The sequence below is a fragment of the Mauremys mutica genome, chromosome 1 (assembly GCF_020497125.1).
Source record: "Mauremys mutica isolate MM-2020 ecotype Southern chromosome 1, ASM2049712v1, whole genome shotgun sequence".
Lineage (NCBI taxonomy): Eukaryota > Metazoa > Chordata > Testudines > Geoemydidae > Mauremys > Mauremys mutica.
Genome location: NC_059072.1, coordinates 92,268,109 through 92,286,776, shown reverse-complemented (window position 1 = coordinate 92,286,776; position 18,668 = coordinate 92,268,109). Strand labels below are relative to the sequence as shown.

At 47.7% G+C, this 18,668-nt stretch overlaps 1 protein-coding gene across 3 annotated transcripts; it reads left to right on the top strand.

Moving 5' to 3' along the window:
- The first annotated feature begins 1,932 nt into the window (after positions 1-1,932).
- LOC123361828 (histone acetyltransferase p300-like) lies at positions 1,933-16,020 on the top strand. 3 transcript variants are annotated; one of them, XM_045001988.1, is made up of 8 exons: positions 1,933-2,010; positions 5,703-5,862; positions 7,425-7,518; positions 8,790-8,927; positions 9,633-9,750; positions 10,890-11,015; positions 14,284-14,446; positions 15,842-16,020. In XM_045001988.1, exons 2-7 carry the CDS (start codon positions 5,781-5,783, stop codon positions 14,428-14,430), a joined length of 705 nt encoding a protein of 234 aa, XP_044857923.1. In that variant the 5' UTR covers positions 1,933-2,010; positions 5,703-5,780; the 3' UTR covers positions 14,431-14,446; positions 15,842-16,020. The 3 variants fall into 3 exon arrangements, with proteins under 3 accessions (XP_044857923.1, XP_044857921.1, XP_044857924.1); XM_045001986.1 differs by having other exon boundaries at positions 5,656-5,862; XM_045001989.1 differs by lacking the exon at positions 10,890-11,015 and having other exon boundaries at positions 5,656-5,862.
- The last annotated feature ends 2,648 nt before the right edge of the window (positions 16,021-18,668 follow it).

The window sequence follows — 18,668 nt, the reverse complement described above, 5'->3', positions numbered from 1 at the left end:
CTCTCAACCTTTCCAGACAACTGTACCCCTTTCAGGAATCTGATTTGTCTAACATACCTCACTTAAAACCTACTTGCTTATAATATCAGACATAAAAGTACAAAAGTGTCACTGCCACACTGTTACTGACAAATTACTGACTTTCTCATTTTTATAATATAATTATAAAATAAATCAGCTGGAATATAAATCTTGTACTTACATTTCAGAGTATAGCACATAGAGCAGTATAAACAAGTCATTGTCTGTATGACATTTTAGTTTGTCCTGACTTTGCTAGTGCTTTTTATGTAGCCTGTTGTAAAACAAGGCAAATTTCTAGATGAGGAGAAGACCTCTGCATATCCCCAGGGGTACATGTACCCCTAGTTGAGAACCACTGTATTGGAGTCAGGGGCGGCTCTAGGAATCCCGCCGCCCCAAGCAGGGCGGCGCGCCGCGGGGCGCGCTCTGGCGGTCGCCGGTCCCACGGCTCCGGGGGACCTCTGGCAGACATGCCTGTGGAGGTTCCGCTGGTCCCGCGGCTCCGGTGGAGCATCCGCAGGCATGCCTGCGGGAGGTCCACCCGAGCCGCGGGACCAGCGGACCCTCCGCAGTCATGCCTGCGGGAGGTCCAGTGGTCCTGCGCCTCCAGTGGACCTTCTGCAGGCATGACTGCGGAAGGTCCGCCGGAGCCGGCTGCCACCCTGCCGGCAAAATGCTGCCACAAGCGCGCGCTTGGCGTGCTGGGGTCTGGAGCCGGCCCTGATTGGAGTGCTTTTTGCACCATCTTCTGAAACATCTGGTGCTGAACAGTTGGAGAGAGGACACTGGACTAGAGGGACTGCTGGTCTGATGTGGTATGGCAATTCACATGCCTCTACCTTTCTCAGCTTCAAATGCAGGTTTCTGCCAATGCGATGCAAACATGTAAAAAAAGAGTGAAACTTTTTGTAAAAATACATAACAGAAGACTCACAGTTTTATGACTTGTTGGGTTTATGCCTGAGCTGCTGTTATTGGGCAATGGAGCCAGCTTTTTGCAGTGCTTGGAAAAACCCCATCCCTCCCAAATGCCAAACTTTCTTCTCTATAACAGAACATTCACCAATAAACGTAATGCTAAAAGACTAAACCCTGACTCAGCATTGTTGACCCAGGCAAGATGTATGTCAAAAATACACCAAGGCAGCCCCTTAATATGACTACAAGGAAATCTTTGTATTTTCTCAAACAGTGACTACAGATAAGAGCTGCTTTATATTGATTTATTAAAGGCAGCACCTACTAGCCCATCCCTCCAGGGTTTTGGAAAGCCTCATCTTAATTCCTTTCCCTTTTAACCCATGTTGAAGTAGCAGCCCAGCTATTGTTCTGTCCTACCAAATCCCTCACTTTGCTTAGGCCCTGGTCCTGTCATGAGCTCTGGGCAGGTAAATCCCTGCACCTGTGCAGAGCCCCGGGAAGTCTCTAGGCCTGTGCATCGACACAGACGTCCACCTTCAGAGAGCTCATTGAAACAGGGGGAGGGGGTTTTACTCATGGCAGTACAAAAACTCTACACTCTCAGCCAATCAGAATTGTCTGGGAGCCCCTCCATTGATCAGCCACTGACACAAGGTGTAGCTGAGGAAGTTTCAAAGGAGGATTTGCCATTATATGAATAATGTGGAGCAAACAGTTAATCTGGTCTATAGTTTAAATGTAAAAATTACTCACTCGGTACAGTCTCTTTTATTACCTTTTCCCCCCCAGCAAATCTGATTGTGGCTAGGTAAGCTGGGACTCCTGCGCAGGACAGACTTAATAACACAGCTGTATTGGCTTCAAAATAGGTTTGTGGGTGATCCTGTGGTTGTGAGCCTTTAGCTAATGAGATGGTAACTCCTTTCTACCACACCCTCACCCCAATTATTTATTGATTGAGATTAGGATCATTTGCTAAAGAGGGGTAGTGCCAGTAGCAAAGCTAATTGGAATATAAAGAAAAGCCAGGGCTCTATAGCTAAGCTTTCCTGGAGGGAAATGCATGTAAGTATGGGAATAGGGAAGTGTGTAGTAGGGGGCTGCTGTTAAGTAAACTGATTATTTTAATATAAAGCTTGAAGAGTGGGTCTCTTCCCTCTGGCATTGTGCTTGAAAGCTTTTGATTTTTGTGATCTTACTTAAAAAGTGGATGTGATTATTTAACAGTTCTGTATAGCAAGGCTGCTAAGTACTGTTCCTCCACCCTCTTAAACCCAGGGCTGTTTTATGGTGCCAGGCTAAAAGAGAGAACTTTCTTTCCTTCACTGCATGGAAAAAGCTAGCATGTCAAGAATGAAAACACACAATATCTACAACTACACTAAGTAGGAGATGGCCACAGGATAGTAGAAAACTGGTGGTGATATGTATGTACCTTGTCTCTCCCTTTTCTCTGCTTACAACCACAGAGGGGGTGAGACCCTAACTTTTGGAAAAGGTGACTCTGCTGTTGACAGTCCTAGATGTGTTGCTGCTACTTCTCCATGCTGCCCTGTTAACATTGGGCACCTGGGTTTTTCTCTTGCTTGTACCACCCTTCCTGTGAGGCAAAGCCCTGTGTTGGTTTCTAACAGACAACATGTGGCTTGGAAGACACTCTGACCTCCCCAACAAACTGTGGGAAAGCTATTTTTCTCCTTGTGTACATCCACCAACACTTTCTTGCAGCCTTTTCTCTGGCTGATGTATAGTAAGAGTCTACAGTTTTCACAAACAACTGCCTTCTCCTTAGGGAAGAGGAAGAGGCTTCATAGTATGTTGTTTCTACATAGTCTAGTTTTCAGATTGGCTAGGGGCTGGGTTTTCAAGGTTGGTAGGAAGACAGTGATTGGCTCTGGGGGTTGGGTAAAGTGGAAGAGGGGCACCTGAGATGAACAAAGGATGTGAAGGAATGAGGAGAAAGCAGGGAGGAATTATATTTTAATGAAGGTCTGTGCTTCAGATAAACAACAAATAAAAAAACCTGACCATTTTAAGGCTGTAAGAGCAAGCTATCCCAATGCAAAGGAAACCTAGGAAGTATGGTTAGAGACCATGCTGGCTTAACCAGGAGATCTTCAATGACCTGAAACTCTAGTCCTACGGAAAGTAAAAACTAGGGTCAATTACAAAGGATGACTATAAAAATCTCATGCATAGAGGGCCAAAGGAGATTAAACTAGCTGGGAACATAAAAGCTAACAAAACATTTTTATAAAAACATCAAAGAAAGAAGACCAAGAATGGAGGAGGGACTTTGAGGGGGCTGCACTGCTGTAGCGCTGCAGTGAAGATGCTTGATTCAGACAGAGCTCTCCTGTCAACTTAAGCCATGTCTACACCAGAAACCTTACACTGCACAGCTGTACCACCAAGGTCTCCTTTGTAGCCACTCTATGTGGATGAGAGAGAGAGAGAGAGCTCTCCCGTTGACATAGTGCTGTGCACACTACCACTTATGCTAGCAAAACTATATTGTTCAGGGGGAGTGTTATGTTTTTTCATACCATTGAGCAACATAATTATATCAATGTAAGCTTGCAGTGTAGGCCTTGCTTTAGGTATATTATATAATTTGTCTATCTCCTAGAACTGGAAGGGACCCTGAAAGGTCATTGAGTCTAGCCCTCTGCCTTCACTAGCAGGACCAAGTACTGATTTTTGCCCCAGATCCCTAACTGGCCCCCTCAAGGATTGAGCTCACAATCCTGGATTTAGCAGGCCAATGCTCAAACCACTGAGCTATCCCTCCCCCATTAGATGTCTTCAAGTCGGCAGGGCCTGATGGAATGCATGCTAGAATATGTAAGGAACTGGCTGAAGAGATCTGAGCCATTAGTGATGACCTTTGGGAACCCCTAGAGGAAGGGGGAGATTCTAGAGGACTGGAAAAGGGCAAGTTACCCATCTGTAAAAAGGGAACAAGGACAACCCTGGGAAATACAGACCTGTCAGCCTAACTTCAGTAGCTGGAAAGATAACAGTGCAAATAATCAATCAATCAATTTGTAAGCACCACAAGATAATGTGATAAGTAAGTCAACATGGACTTGTCAAGAACAAATCATGTCAAACCAACCTAATATCCTTCTTGGACAGGGTAATAAGCCTTGTGGATAGGGAGGAAGCAGCAGATGTGATGTATATCAGTTTTAATAAGGCTTTTGATACTGTTTCACATGCCGTTTTCAGAAGCAAACTATGCAAATCTAGCCTAAATGAACTTGCTATAAGGTGGGTGCACAACTGGCTGGATAACTACTCAGGGTAGTTATCAATGCCTCAGTCAAGCTGGGAGGCCATTTCACGTGGGGTCCCACAGGGATCTGTCCTACATCCAGTTCTATTCAATATATTTATACCATTATCCAAACTGAGAGTGCACTTAACTTGTTGATACCAAGCTGGGAGGGGATGCAAGCACTTTGGAGGACAGGATTAGAATTCAAAATGTACTAGACAAACTGGAGAAATGGCCTGAAACACACAGCATGAAATTCCATTAGGACAAATGCAAATACTACAGTTAGACAGGAACAATCAATTGCCCAAAAACAAAATGGGGGAAAATGAGCACCTAGGAAGGAATACTGCAGAAAAGGATCTGGGGGTTACAGTGGATCACTGCTACATTGTAGACATCTGTAGTTCTGTTGTGCCCCCCCTCCCCCAAATTATCATTCTGGGATGTATTGGTATGTTGTAAGCAAGACACACTACTCAGTACTGGTGAGGCCTCAGCTGGACTACTGTATCCCGTTCAGGGCATCGCACTCTGGGGAAGATGTGGACAAACTGGAGAGTCCAGAGGAGAGCAACAAAAATGATTAAAGGTCTAGAAAATGTGAGCTATGAGGAAAGACTGGGAAAAACTGATTTTTCTTCAAGAGATGATTGAGGGGGCGCACATAAAGAGGAGGGTGATAAATGGTTCCCTTTATCCACTGAGGACAGAAGTAGTGAGCTTAAATCACAGAAGGGAGACTTAAGTTAGACATTAGGAAAATTTTCCTAATGGAAGGGTGGTTAAGCCCCACACAAACTACCTAGATTCCACAACCTGCCTATCACCGGAGGTTTTTAAAAACAGGTTAGACAAACATATGTCAGGGATGGTCATGCGGTCCCTTCCAGTCCTAGGCTACATTTCTACAATTACTGATCTCATTTGTTTAAACTATACGCTTCCTAGAGCAGGAACCATTTTCTTTGTGTCAAGCACCATGGGACCCTGATATTTGTTGGAGGGTCTCTAGGTACTACCAGAATATAAATACCACCAAGCAGGTCATGTGTCCTCAAACTGACATGTTAGATTCCTCTAAAGATAAGAATTTCTCTCTCATCATACTGTAGAGGTGTAACTATAAAATGATGTTGCACTCCTTGTCATACACTGCTTTGTACAGTACTGCCAGTTTGGAGGGGGGGGGAGCAGGCGTCGCAGAACTGTGTTCCTGGGCTGATTCGAATCTCCCTCTCCTATGAGAGGAAAACAGAACAGCCATGTAGGGACGGGGAGGGGTTGGGATAGAATGAAGATCAGGCCATGTTCCTGTGGCCACATGGTAGGAGAGTAGATGCCTAAAACCAGACATCTAGTCTTGTGCCAAGTCTTCTCTTCTCCCCCTCCACCCCCCGCCTTGTTAGTTACTGATGTTTCTCTTCCAGCACTGTTGAATGGAGCTGAGGTAGAACTTGGAAATTCTCTTTTGTAGAGTCTGGAGTACAAACTACTATTTGATTGACACCAGCTCTCTCCAGACCTACAAAACATCTTGGCCAGGCATCTCCAGATGGCGGGATTACCTTGGCCTCAAGCAAATGGTCAGCAGCCAGAACAATCTCTCCAGGGGCCATCTCCCAGGAATCCACAAAGTAAGATCACGTTCCAGCTGACAGTGTATTGTCCAATGTGTCTCATGTTCTAGTGACCTAAATATTTAGTCTAAATGCTGGAGAAGAAATGCAACTGGATTTGTGCCTGTCTTCCAGACAGGGCCGGCTCTAGGATTTTTGCTGTCCCAAGCAAAAAAAAAGTTTGGCCACCCCCCCTTTTCTTTCATGCCCCCCTGCCCCAACTCCACCCCTTCCAAACCCCTTCCCCAAATCCCCAGCCCCGCCTCCTCTCCTGGGTGTGCTGCATTCCCCCCCATTGCTCCCTGGGGGCCCCCCGTGACCTCCCACCCTAGCTCACCTCCACTCGGCCTGCTCCTCCAGGTGCGCCGCTGCTCCCTGCTCCCTCTCAGGTGAGGGAGGGCGGAGAAGCGGAGCGGTGGCGCATTCAGGGGAGCAGGTGGAGCGGAGGTGAGCTAGGGTGGTGGGGCGCAGGGAGTAACGGGGGGTAGAGGAACCGCTCCAGCTCACCTCCGCTCCACCACCACCGCTGCCTCCTCCGAGTGCCTGCTGCTCGGCTTCTCCCTCCCTCCCTCCCTCCCAGGCAAGGCTGGGAGGGAGGGGGGAGAAGCGGAGCGGCGGCACATTCAGGGGAGCAGGCGGAGCGGAGGTGAGCTAGGATGGGGGGGCGCAGGAAGTAATGGGGGGTAGAAGAACCATTCCCCGCTCCAGCTCGCCTCCGCTCCGCCGCCGCCTCCCCCAAGCGCCCCATCGCTCGGCTTCTCCTCCCTCCCAGACTTGCTGTGCGAAACAGCTGTTTTGCGCGCAGCAAGCCTGGGAGGGAGAGGGAAGAAGCGGAGCGGTGGCGGCACGCTCAGGGGAGCAGGCGGAGCGGAGGTGAGCTGGGGCGGCAGGGGCACTTTTTCCCCATACCCCGGAGTTGGCACCTATGATGGCTGAGGCTAGAATGCTGCCCCTAGAAATGTGCCGCCCCACGCACCTGCTTGTTTTGCTGGTGCCTGGAGCCAGCCCTGCTTCCAGACTAGAACATCTTCCAATAGTACCACTTTAGTTCCTGAAATACTTACCTACAGTTTCCTTTGGTTAAGGAATTGTCTGAATCTTGCTGCTCAAAACTCTTCCCCACTAATCTGATAATCTGCCTTCCTGAATTACTCAGTTTGTGAACATTCACTAGTGGTTGCCCGCTATGCTACTATTAGCGGCAAGAACTAGGAGAAGCTGAAGGAGGTTACTGCCTGCTGGAGGAGCATCCAGCTAAGGCTTTGCCTTTTATTCTTTACTAGTTCAACAAATGGCTTGTTGAAACCAGCCATGGTCCTTCCTGGCAGTGATCTAGGAAGGGTTTCTTGTGATAACAAGAGATCTACCCCAGTGGCTGGTCTGCTCTTCAGAACAACTCCAAGTAAGCCCTGTTTTCTCTCCTCTCATCACTCTTCCAAGATAAGTTGTAAAGGATCTTCACTTCCCAGACATTAAATTGGTTTTCTAAATGGATAGTTTCTTTAAAATAACTGTGCAAAGCCCTGTAAAAGGGTGGCAAACTATTGGTCAAGATGCAATTTTTTTTTCTTGATCTCTAGATCCCAACACTCTGAGGGTAAATGCAGGTGTAGAGGTTCCACGCCCCAGTCTCCCTCCTGATTCTGTGTTTCCTTTGGGTATAAACTTTGACAAGTAAGTTGGTGTGTGTGTGTGGTGTTTTTGTTTTTTGTTTTTTTGGTCTCCTAATTCACATGTCTTGTCTACATGAAAAAAAACTGTTCTTCCTTAAATTCCCTTCTTTTCTCCGCCTGCCCGCCTTGCCCCAGGCACAGATTTAAAAAAAAAATCCCAAATTGGAAAAGTTGTACCCAATATTGATCAATCTACCCCCTGTTCAAACAAAGAATTGAGCATCTGTCCTTGGATGTGATGACACTCATGGTGCAGCTACACAGGCTTCTGTCTTCCAATTCTATACCTGGACTGCAAACTTGAAATCCTCTGGACAAGTTCATATAGCTCTGTCTACAGACAGACCATGCCAAGCGGTGATCTTTGTCAATGCTTGGACAGGCTTCCAGGGAATACCAAACTGCTGCAGGCAGTGGAGTGAGTTGTTCCTGTTGGGGGCACACTTCCTCTGGTGCTAGGGGCCTTCTGGAGGTGCTGTCCTTTAATAGTGCTCATGGCCATTAAATCCCTAGCCCATCTCTCAAAAACAGGTGGCTGTTATTCCTGGAGTCCTGGCCATACTTCTGTTTAGGCAGAGTTCTGCTGACTCAAATTCCTTGTATGTCTCACTGGTGGTGATGGGATTTGCTTCCCGTGCTAAATGAAGGTGTTGCCTCAGACTTGGGTACAGCCACCTCCTCGGTATGTTAGAGCCATGGTCTTCCCTCCCTGGCACAAACCCAGGGCAGGTGGTATGTAGCTCAAATATCCCTTAAATGGTGAGCTGCAGACATACATCACTGCAGCGTCACTTCAGGGACTGTCCTGGGGAAGTCTGTGCAGAACTGAACAGCTTCTGGGCAACTTCCTAAGTGGCTCCCTGGCTACATACAGGTCTTCAGGGCTCTGTTCTCACTGGCTCTTCCTGGGCACCGCTGCTGCCTCAATGGAAAGGTGGCATAGAAGATGATAGGGACTTGTTTTGGGTTCATGCAGCAGAATACACACATGTAAATCTGTGCTCTGGAGCGAGGTCACAGGGCATCTCCTAGCCCTGGCCAAGCAGAACATTGGGGGGATGGAGGTGGGAATATGCCATGGAGGTGTGGCTTGCCAATAAACTTTAGGCTTTTTGTCCTGCTTTGCACCCCTGTGCACCAATGATCCCCAAGTGCTCTGGTCTAGAAACCCATTGCAAAAGGTGTTAAAATGAAAGCTGCTACCTAAGACTTGGAGTTACAGTTGAGATCTTAACAAGCTCTTCTCTCCCCCTCCCCATTCTTATTTTTAAGCCCAGTGATGGGTGAAATGGCAGCTGTTGCCAACCTAGGTCCTTTGCCAAGAGCACCACAATCCTCCAGCACTGACAGGAATAACCAGTGGCAAGAATCAGTGAGTCTGGCACAGCGTGAGCATGTTGTACGGAGGATGTAGGTATCTGGTGTCAAAATGGACTTCTCTCCCTCCAAGAAGAGGGATGGGCTTCTGAATTAAGAAGCAAAAATTTCAGATGTCCATTGCCCTAGATCAAAGAACATGGGATTTCATGTGAAATCCCTTCTCTGCCTCTCTTCACTGCCCTCTTCTACTCTTGCCAAAAAAAGGCAGATGGTGGCTGATGCTCCAAGTGGCTTGCTGAAAAGTAAAAATAAGGGACCTGTAGGCTTCATTAATGGATGGGGGCGTGTGTGTTTTGTGTTAAGGGGAGTGAAGACCATAGACTGGAAATACTTGGGTTCTATGCAATATGAACTTATAACCAAGGAAACTTTGACTCATATTACAGTAAAGCAAAGATCTCCTACTGAGATCTGAGTCCATTGAGCTCAGCTCTTTACCAATAAGGGACTGCCTCCTTACTTCCTTGGAGCTACTGAGTTTGTCTCAGTATGATAAAATGCTTTCCTGGTCTTTCACCTTTTTATATGCTGCATGACCCGTTGGGATGGGATGAGATTAGATGCATGGTTGTCAGTCAAAGCTTGCCCCTCCCCCCCGAAGTGTCCTGCTCAAGGCCTTAGAATTACTTTCCTGAGATTCCTGAAATAAAAACCAAAAGCCCATCACTGACTGAGATGCAATCTTTCAGTTAGAAGAAACTGATTCATCTGTTGCATGGGTGTCTTCCTGTTTAGAGTCCAAATGATTTATCCCAATCCTGATCCTGCCGTATTAGGAGATGAGCGCATGGAGAGGCTGGTGTCATTTGCTCGCAGAGTGGAAGGGGAGTCATATGACCAAGCAAACAGCAGGGTAAGTGGCCTTTAGCTCTGCTACCAGTACTCCAGAGAGTACAGACCAAACACAAATCTTACTGCATTGGTGACAGCTTAGGCTTGTGCCAAGTCTTCCTCCACTGATCCAGCCCTAATTAGAGTCCTAGAGTATGTCTGCACTACGAAATTAGGTCGAATTTATAGAAGTCGGTTTTTTAGAAATCATTTTTATACAGTCGATTGTGTGTGTCCCCACACAAAATGCTCTAAGCGCATTAACTTGGCGGACTGTGTCCACAGTACCGAGGCTAGCGTCAACTTCTGGAGCGTTGCACTGTGAGTAGCTATCCCACAGTTCCCGCAGTCTCTGCCACCCATTGGAATTCTGGGTTGAGATCCCAATGCCTGATGGGGCAAAAACAGTGTAGCGGGTGGTTCTGAGTACATGCTTTCACGGAGGGAGGGAGAGGGAGGCCTGACAACAACGGCAGACAATCGTTTCCTGCCTTTTTTTCCTGTGCAGACGCTATACCATAGCAAGCATGGATCCCGCTCAGTTCACTGTCACCGTACGTCTCCTGGGTGCTGGCAGACGTGGGACTGCATTGCTACACAGCAGCAGCTCATTGCCTTTTGGCAGCAGATGGTGCATTACGACTGGTAGCCATCATCATCGTCTCCTGGGTGCTCTTTTAGCCAACCTCGGTGAAGTTGGTCAGGGGCACCTGGGTAGATATGGGAGTGACTCAGCCAGGTCATTACCCAGTCATACTGCACTGTCTTCTGGTGAGCACCCAGGAGGAGATGATGGCTAGCAATTGTAATGCAGCATCTTCTGCGGAGCACCCAGGAGATGACGATGGCTAGCAGTCATACTGCACTGTCTGCTGCCAGCCTAAGATACATAAGATAGATGGAGTGGATCAAAACAAGAAATAGACCAGATTTGTGTTGTATTCATTTGCTCCCCCCTCCCTCCATGAAATCAATGGCCTGCTAAACCCAGGGTTTTGAGCTCAATCCTTGAGGGGGCCATTCTGTGGGACAGCTGTTTGTGTTTGTCCTTGATGCAAAGCCACCCCCTTTGCTGATTTTAATTCCCTGCAAGCCATGTCGTCAGTCGCCCCTCCCTCCGTCAGAGCAACGGCAGACAATCATTTCGCGCCTTTTTTTCAGTGCAGACGCCATAGCACTGGGAACATGGAGCCCACTCAGATCACTGTAGCAATTATGAGCTCTGTAAACACCACACGCATTATCCTGCAGTATATGCAGAACCAGAACCTGCAAAAGCGAAACCAGGTGAGGAGGCATTGGCAGCGTGGTGACGAGAGTCATGAGGACTTAGACATGGACATAGACTTCTCACAAAGTACAGGCCCCGGCAATGTGCACATCATGGTGTTAATGGGGCAGATTCATGCCGTGGAACGCCAATTCTGGGCCCAGGAAACAAGCACAGACTGGTAGGACCGCATAGTGTTGCAGGTCTGGGATGATTCCCAGTGGCTGTGAAACTTTCGCATGCATAAGGGCACTGTCATGGACCTTTGACTTGCTTTCCCCTGCCCTGAAGTGCCAGAATACCAAGATGAGAGCAGCCCTCACAGCTGAGAAGTGAGTGGCGATAGCCCTGTGGAAGCTTGCAACACCAGACAGCTATTGGTCAGTCAGGCATCAATTTGGAGTGGGCAAATCTACTGTGGGGGCTGCTGTGATCCAAGTAGCCAACGCAATCAAAGAGCTGCTGATATCAAGGGTAGTGACTCTGGGAAATGTGCAGGTCATAGTAGATGGCTTTGCTGCAAGGGGATTCCCTAACTGTGGTGGGGCGATAGGGATATGGGTTCCCTCTATCTTGGCACTGGAGCACCAAGCCAGCGAATACATAAACCGAAAGGGGTACTTTTCAATGGTGCTGCAAGCACTGGTGGATCACAAGGGACATTTCACCAACATCAACGTGGGATGGCCGGGAAAGGTACATGACGCTCATGTCTTCAGCAATGCTGGTCTGTTTCAAAAGCTGCAGGAAGGGACATTCTTTCCAGACCAGAAAATAACCGTTGGGGATGTTCAAATGCCTATAGTTATCCTTGGGGACCCAGCCTACCCCTTAATGCCATGGCTCATGAAGCCATACACAGGCAGCCTAGACAGCAGTCAGGAGCTGTTCAACTATAGGCTGAGCAAGTGCAGAATGGTGGTAGAATGTGCATTTGGACATTTAAAAGTGTGCTGGCGCAGTTTACTGACTAAGATAGACCTCAGTGAAACCAATATTCCCATTATTACCACTTGCTTTTCGCTCCACAATATCTGTGAGACTGGGGGGGAGACATTTATGGAGGGGTGGGAGGTTGAGGCAAATCGCATGGCTGCTGATTACATGCAGCCAGACACCAGGGCAGTTAAGAGTACAAGAGGGTGCGGTGCGCATCAGAGAAGCTTTGAAATCCAGTTTAATGACTGGCCAGGCTACAGCGTCAAAACTCTTTGTTTCTCCTTGAGGGACACTTTCTCCTCCTCCCCCCCCCCGGTTCACTCTACTTCCCTGTAAGCTAACCACCCTCCCCTCCCCACTTTGATCACCGCTTGCGGAGGCAATAAAGTCATTATTGCTTCACGTTCATGCATTCTTTATTAATCCATCACACCAACAGAGGGATAACTGCCAAGGTAGCCCAGGAGGGGTGGGGGGAGGAGGGAAGGACAAGGCCACACTGCACTTTAAAACGTATTGAATGCCAGCCTTCTGTTGCTTGGCAATCCTCCGGGGTGGAGTGGCTGGAGGTTCTCTTCTCTTTCTCCCCCTCTCCCCCCCATTCTTGGGCACCTGGGTGAGGAGGCTATGGAACTTGGGGAGGAGGGCAGTTGGTTACACAGGGGTTGTCATGGTGGTCTGTGCTCCTGCTGCCTTTCCTGCAGCTCAGCCATATGCTGGAGCATATGAGTTTGATGCTCCAGCAGCCTGAGCCCTGACTCCTGCCTTCTGTCAGCAAGCTGACACCACCTATCATCTTCAGCCCGCTACTTACTCTCTTCAGCCTGCCACCTCCCCTCTCGTTCATATTGTGCTTTCCTGCACTCTGACAGTGTCTGCCTCCACGCATTCTGCTGGGCTCTGTCAGTGTGGGAGGACAGCATGAACTCAGAGAACATTTCATCCCGAGTGCATTTTTTTTCGCCTTCTAATCTTTGCTAGCCTCTGGGAAGGAGAAACATATGCAGCTGGTGGAGGGGGCGGGGGAAGGGAGGGTGGTAGTTAAAGACACATTTTATAGAACAATGGGTACACTCTTTCACCGTAAACCGTGCTGTTAACATTACATAGCACATGTGCTTTTTACAAGATCGCATTTTGATGGCTTCACCCTCCCGCCCCTCCCACCCCCAAGCTGGCCAAACAGGAAATGAAATTGAAAAGTTCGTGGGACTTTACCTGGCCAGTGCATCTTAGTTGAGAGCGCTGTCAAGAGTGGTCATAATGGAACACTCTGGGATAGCTCACAGAGGCCAATACCATCAAATTGCACACACACTACCCCAAATTCGACCCGGCAGGCCGATTTCAGCGCTAATCCCCTCGTTGGAAGTGGAGTAAAGAAATTGATTTTAAGAGCCCTTTAAATTGGAGGAAAAAAGGGCTTCGTCGTGTGGACGGGTGCAGGGTTAAATTGAGGTAATACTGCTAAATTCTAACTAAAATCGTAGTGTAGACCAGGCCCTAGTTAGATGAGGCTGCCAGCACTCTTACTTAGGTCTGCTCAATACTGTCAAGGTGACATAGTAGCAAAAAACCTCAATTAGCACCCCCAGTCTCCTTGAACTGGTGATAGCAACAACGGAGAACTCTGACAAAAAGTGTAGAAAAATGGCTTCCAGCGTTCCTTTAAACTCTGTGGCTTGCAGGGCCGGCTCCAGACCCCAGCGCGCCAAGCGCGCGCTTGGGGCGGCATGCCATGGGGGGCGCTCTGCTGGTTGCCGGGAGGGCAGCAGGCGGCTCCGGTGGACCTCCCGCAGGCATGCCTGCGGAGAGTCCGCCGGTCCCGTGGCTCCGGTCCCGTGCCGCCGTGCTTGGGGCGGCAAAATTGCTAGAGCCGGCCCTGGTGGCTTGAGACCAATCTGAAATAGAGCTGTCCTGAGAGCCGTGAATGACCAGAGGGTCCAAAAAATGCAAGCTAGTATGTCTCAAGCTTTTTTTTTTTTTTTTTTTTAAGGGACTGGGGAAGTGAGTGGAAAGCATGTGTCCTTCTCACTTAGTATTTGCATATGTTCACAGCAAGGAAACTCTCTTCCCATAGTGATATACTTCAGTGTTTGCTTTCCTTGCATGCAATAAAGAATGGATGTTGAAACCTAATTCCTATACCTCAACAAAAAAGCTTTGTGGTGCTGGTGGGGCACTTGCAGGAAATCAGTATAGTATCTGACCTTGACTCTTTCTTTCATTGCATAATTTAGGATTGGGACAGCTTCTGCACATGTACAGCATATTGGTAGGGGGTTCCTTAAGCAATCTGTCTAATCTATAGGTTTTTTTCCTTTCTCTCCTGTTTCCTAAAATTAGGAGGAATACCACCATCTGCTAACTGAGAAGATCCATGAAATCCACAGACACATACAGGAAGTACAAGAGAACAGGCTGCTGGGGCAGCAAGGACTTGGTGTACCGCCAGCTCCACAGCAGCAAGGACCTGGCATGGGTCAGCCGTAACCAAGACTCTCTGCTAGTAAGAACAATATAGGTCTTTTAATGTTTCTTGACGTATTACAGTGAGTCTAACCAGTTCTCCATACCACCAGAAACTAACATGACTGTCATACATCTGTTGCTAGTTCTAAGCCTAAATAAGACTATAACAGTAATGCTCATCAAGTGAGATGAGTCTCCTTGCTTGACCTTATTAAATCAGTCTGCTGCCTGGTAGGATGCTTTCACCATTTGTATTCAGGTAGCACCAAGAAGCTCCATTCAGAATCTGGGTGGATCCTACTGTGCTAGAAGCTGTACAAAGTATGAGACTAGATATGTCACTTCTGGACATCTAAACCACATGCCCTAATCCTTTGGATATCTCTTACTTAAGAGCACTCTGGTACTGGCTGAGAAGAAATGTCCATAAATGAGCACTTATCATATTCTCTCTCATTCTAGGTCCAATAAAGGACTAGGTCATTGGTGGGGAAGAAAGTGGTTTGCCAAGCCCCTCTGATATATGTGGGCATGCTCTTGACAGTACCCAAGTAACTTACAACCAAACTAGAACATGGGGAGACCATATCTTGTTGATGCTATACCTGATGACTCTGCTCCCTAGTCAGCTGCACAATAAAACTGTATTGTGCCCCTAATAAATGAATCCCCCAAATCTCTATCTGGCTGCCCCTTAAATGTTTCTATATTATACAGGACTAAAGTGTCTCCCAGGATCCCTGTTTGAATGCTGTGCCATGTGCTTTAAATGCACCCTTGTTAACTTTGGTAATACAAGTGAGGATAGTCTACTTAAAATCTACCTGTTTCCCCTGCCTGGTGATGGAGATGGCTTTAAGAACTTGTATTTCTGTATTCTTGGTAAAACTTTGGTTAAAATCCATCTTTAATAGAGGAATGGAAATGTTACCCACTATTGAAGAACAAATGCAGAATAACATGGCTTAAGCTGTACGTACCTGTTAGGGGCTTCCTTGTCCATGAGTTTACCCTAATCTTTGATCTAGATATCTGAAGATGCCACTCCTTCAGCAATCCACATGGCTTGACCTGCCTTCCCTCTAGGAAGGGCAACCTAGCTCCTATACCAGACACTCTGTCCTTGACATGACTCACATGATGGATCTGCTGGTGACATGAGCAGCCTTTTCTGAACTGCCTCTCTAGTCTCCCCAAGTGAGCTTTTAGCATCTGGAGCCTAAGACTCCTTGGTAATAGCATGTAGGAAGTCTAATAATGCATGGAACCTGTCCATTCAACTCCATAGTATTTCTGACCATTCTGGCTACAGTAAGAATGGTGTGCAGTCATCCTGTATCAAACTGGAGGCTTAACTGTGTCTAACGAAGTTGTTGGCAAATGGGCAGTCTTCCTCCAAGAACTTCACTTCTAACTATTCTTTTTGTAACAGGCTTTGTGGAGAGCTGAATGGTAGATCCCAACCTCCAGGAAGAACTGTCTGGGCTATCCTCATCCAAGCTGCCTCCTCTGGACAAGATTAACAAGTGACTACAATTTCTTAGTGTACACTTGGTGTTATGGATTCAGATTTTTAAATGCAAAGTAAGAGTTTAACATACTCTACTTCCCTACAAGCTTATTTTAATAAAACTCTTATTAAATCTCTAATGCTCTCTGACTCTATACAGCTTGGAAGGCTTTTAAAAAAAAAAAAAGTCTCCACACATTCAAATTTGAGTTCAGATGACTGGAAAGGTGTCCAGAGAAACCTGGATCTGAATCTCTTCTGAATTAAATAGGTGTAACTCATTGAAGTCACAGGTCACTTGCTGGAAGATTCTCTGCACCTTGAAGTCTTTAAACTATGATTTGAGGACTTTAATGGCTCAGACATAGGTCTGATACAGGAGTAAGTGGGTGAGATTCTGTGGCCTGCGTTGTGCAGGAGGTCAGACTAGATGATCATAATGCTCCCTTCTGACCTTAAAGTCTATGATTCTAATATTGTACTTCTGTTGTAAACCAGAAGAAAACGGCACCAGCATCTCTGGATGTCTCCAGATAACTGCTGCCCCCAGCACCTTTTATTTAAATAATCCCAAAACAACTTCCTGTTACCATTGCTGAGGTTCTAGGATTATGATTGTGGAATCTTTCCCCTTTGTCTTACCACATACCACCCCTCCACTCAGGATGCAACGCCTTGAGACTGTTTTACTAAGCCCGGGTTCAGAAACTAGCAACACCCAAAGGTGGCTAGAGCAGACACACATGGTCTGCCTCTTTATTTTACTGCCCTGAAGAATGAACCACTTTGAAAAGGGGAGAGAAGAGAAACCTTTCACCCTCCCACCCCTACAAAACAGGCTATTTTTTTCCCCAGCTGGGCTCAAAAGCTTCAGCTCAACTACTGCTCTAGCACTGGCTTGGGGTCCAGACCCACCACCTCTAGCCTATGGTTTGCCTGAGTCAACTCTAACAGTGTGTGAAACTAATTAATTCAGAGCAGATCAGCTTTGCTATCAGGAGTAACTCACTCCCTCCTTTTTGCCCAGCTACAACTGTCCCTGGGTAGGCTGTGGAACTGGAATCTTAGCAACATGATGCATGGTAGGGGACCTACGTACCTTCTGGCAGATGTTACCAGTCTCTACTGTCAAATAGTTAAAGAAAAACACTCCAACTTAAAGGGGCTGGAAACCTCCTAAGGTTGGTTTGTTTGTAGAAATAAATTGGCTACTAACATCTCTTAACTTCTTTCCCCCCACTCCCCTCTGTTCCATTAATGAAATGGTAGCAATGTGCCGTGTCACTTCTACAATGGGGTTTTCTTTATTAGGAAACAAGGCCACTCTCAAATTGTCATTAGGTAACCCCCAGCTCACTTAAGGTTTCCCTGCTTTGACGTGGAGTTCAGCAAGACTATAATAAGAATTAATGCTGCACTTCCCATTCATGCCCATCACAGGGTTTGAAGGAGTAGCAGGGGTGAGATGGACAGATGTGTCAAATGTTCTCCAGAGCCTGGGGCAGGGGCTGTGTGTGTGTGTGGTGTGTTTGTTTTTGTTTTTTTTGCCTTTAGCTACTACAGTGGTGGTGGAGGCCCCCCACCCCCCCAACACAAAGCAGCATAATTCAGCCAGAAACCCATGGACACTCAGAACCTGAAACAATAGCTCTGAGGTGGAAACTGCTCATTCATTTCAGTGATGCTAATACCAATGATATCCTCCAATGTAAGATTGGTTAATTATTTTGCCATTTTATCAAATGAAGGGCAAAGATGTGGATCATAAAAATGTATCTAAATCTGTGTCCCAAACTGTGAGAGCAACTCCTTTTCCCCCAAAGAAGATTCAAATGAGGAGCTATTGCAGGGAGAGCTGTAAAAACTCAGGCTGTAGGACTTTCACAAGGTGGAGGGGGAACGGCTAACCTTCCGGCAAAGTCTCAACTTTTAAAGAGTCAGGACAGGAACTACAGCGCGAATGATGGCTTCCACTCTTCTCTGACCCAAAGTTACCCCAGTAACCTGCCATCTTCCTAGATTTTATGACTGGTTGCACTCTCAAGTGAACCAGTGTGTGTAGGACCTAAGTGCTGAACTGAACAAACAAAAACTGGGACCAAAAAAGGAAGCTGGACTGTAGCCCACCACAAACGTTCAAAAATCCTGACTCCCGCTCATCCAAAATCAGGAGATTGGCTTTAAAAATCCTGAGATGATGTAAAATAATGTGGTGGTTTTTAAATTCACCACTTGCTGCTTGAGTCTTCAGGCTGTAGTGTGTGTGTGGGGGGGTGGCAGGTTGTGACACTTTCTCCACGGCCCCAAGGGCTGGAAACTTGCTGCTTTAAGAAGGAAGGCGGAACCCATCACCCAGGCGCTGGGGCTTAAGGAAAACAAGAACTCGCACGAGGGCCGGCCCCAGGGCTGCCCCCCCGGGTAGAGCCTGGCTCCTTGCGCGGGTAACACCCGGCAGGACTCGCTGCGCGCGTCAGGCCAGGAGCCACCTCGGCGGCCGGCTCGCGCCGCCCCGCCCCGCCCCGCCCCTGGGAGTAGACGGAAGGCGGCTCGGCCCGAGGCACCTCCCCCCGCCCAGGGCTGGAGGGAGAATGACGCAGGCGGAAGGACGGAGCACGCCGGGAACCACCTGCCTCAAAGGCGCGGCTGTAACCCCCCCACATGGCCGCCTTCTGCCAAGCTACCGGGCGTTGCGAACTACAGCTCCCAGAATGCCTCGTGGGGGGCGGGGCGTTCCGGGCTGTTTCCGGTT

Excerpts from the sequence above, each read along its gene's own strand:
- LOC123361828 (XM_045001988.1), top strand. The coding sequence starts at position 5,781 with ATGGCGGGATTACCTTGGCCTCAAGCAAATGGTCAGCAGCCAGAACAA. Across the intron at positions 8,928-9,632 it reads GAGCATGTTGTACGGAGGAT|AGTCCAAATGATTTATCCCA; the intron begins GTAGGTATCTGG and ends CTTCCTGTTTAG. Across the intron at positions 11,016-14,283 it reads ACCTGCAAAAGCGAAACCAG|GAGGAATACCACCATCTGCT; the intron begins GTGAGGAGGCAT and ends TCCTAAAATTAG.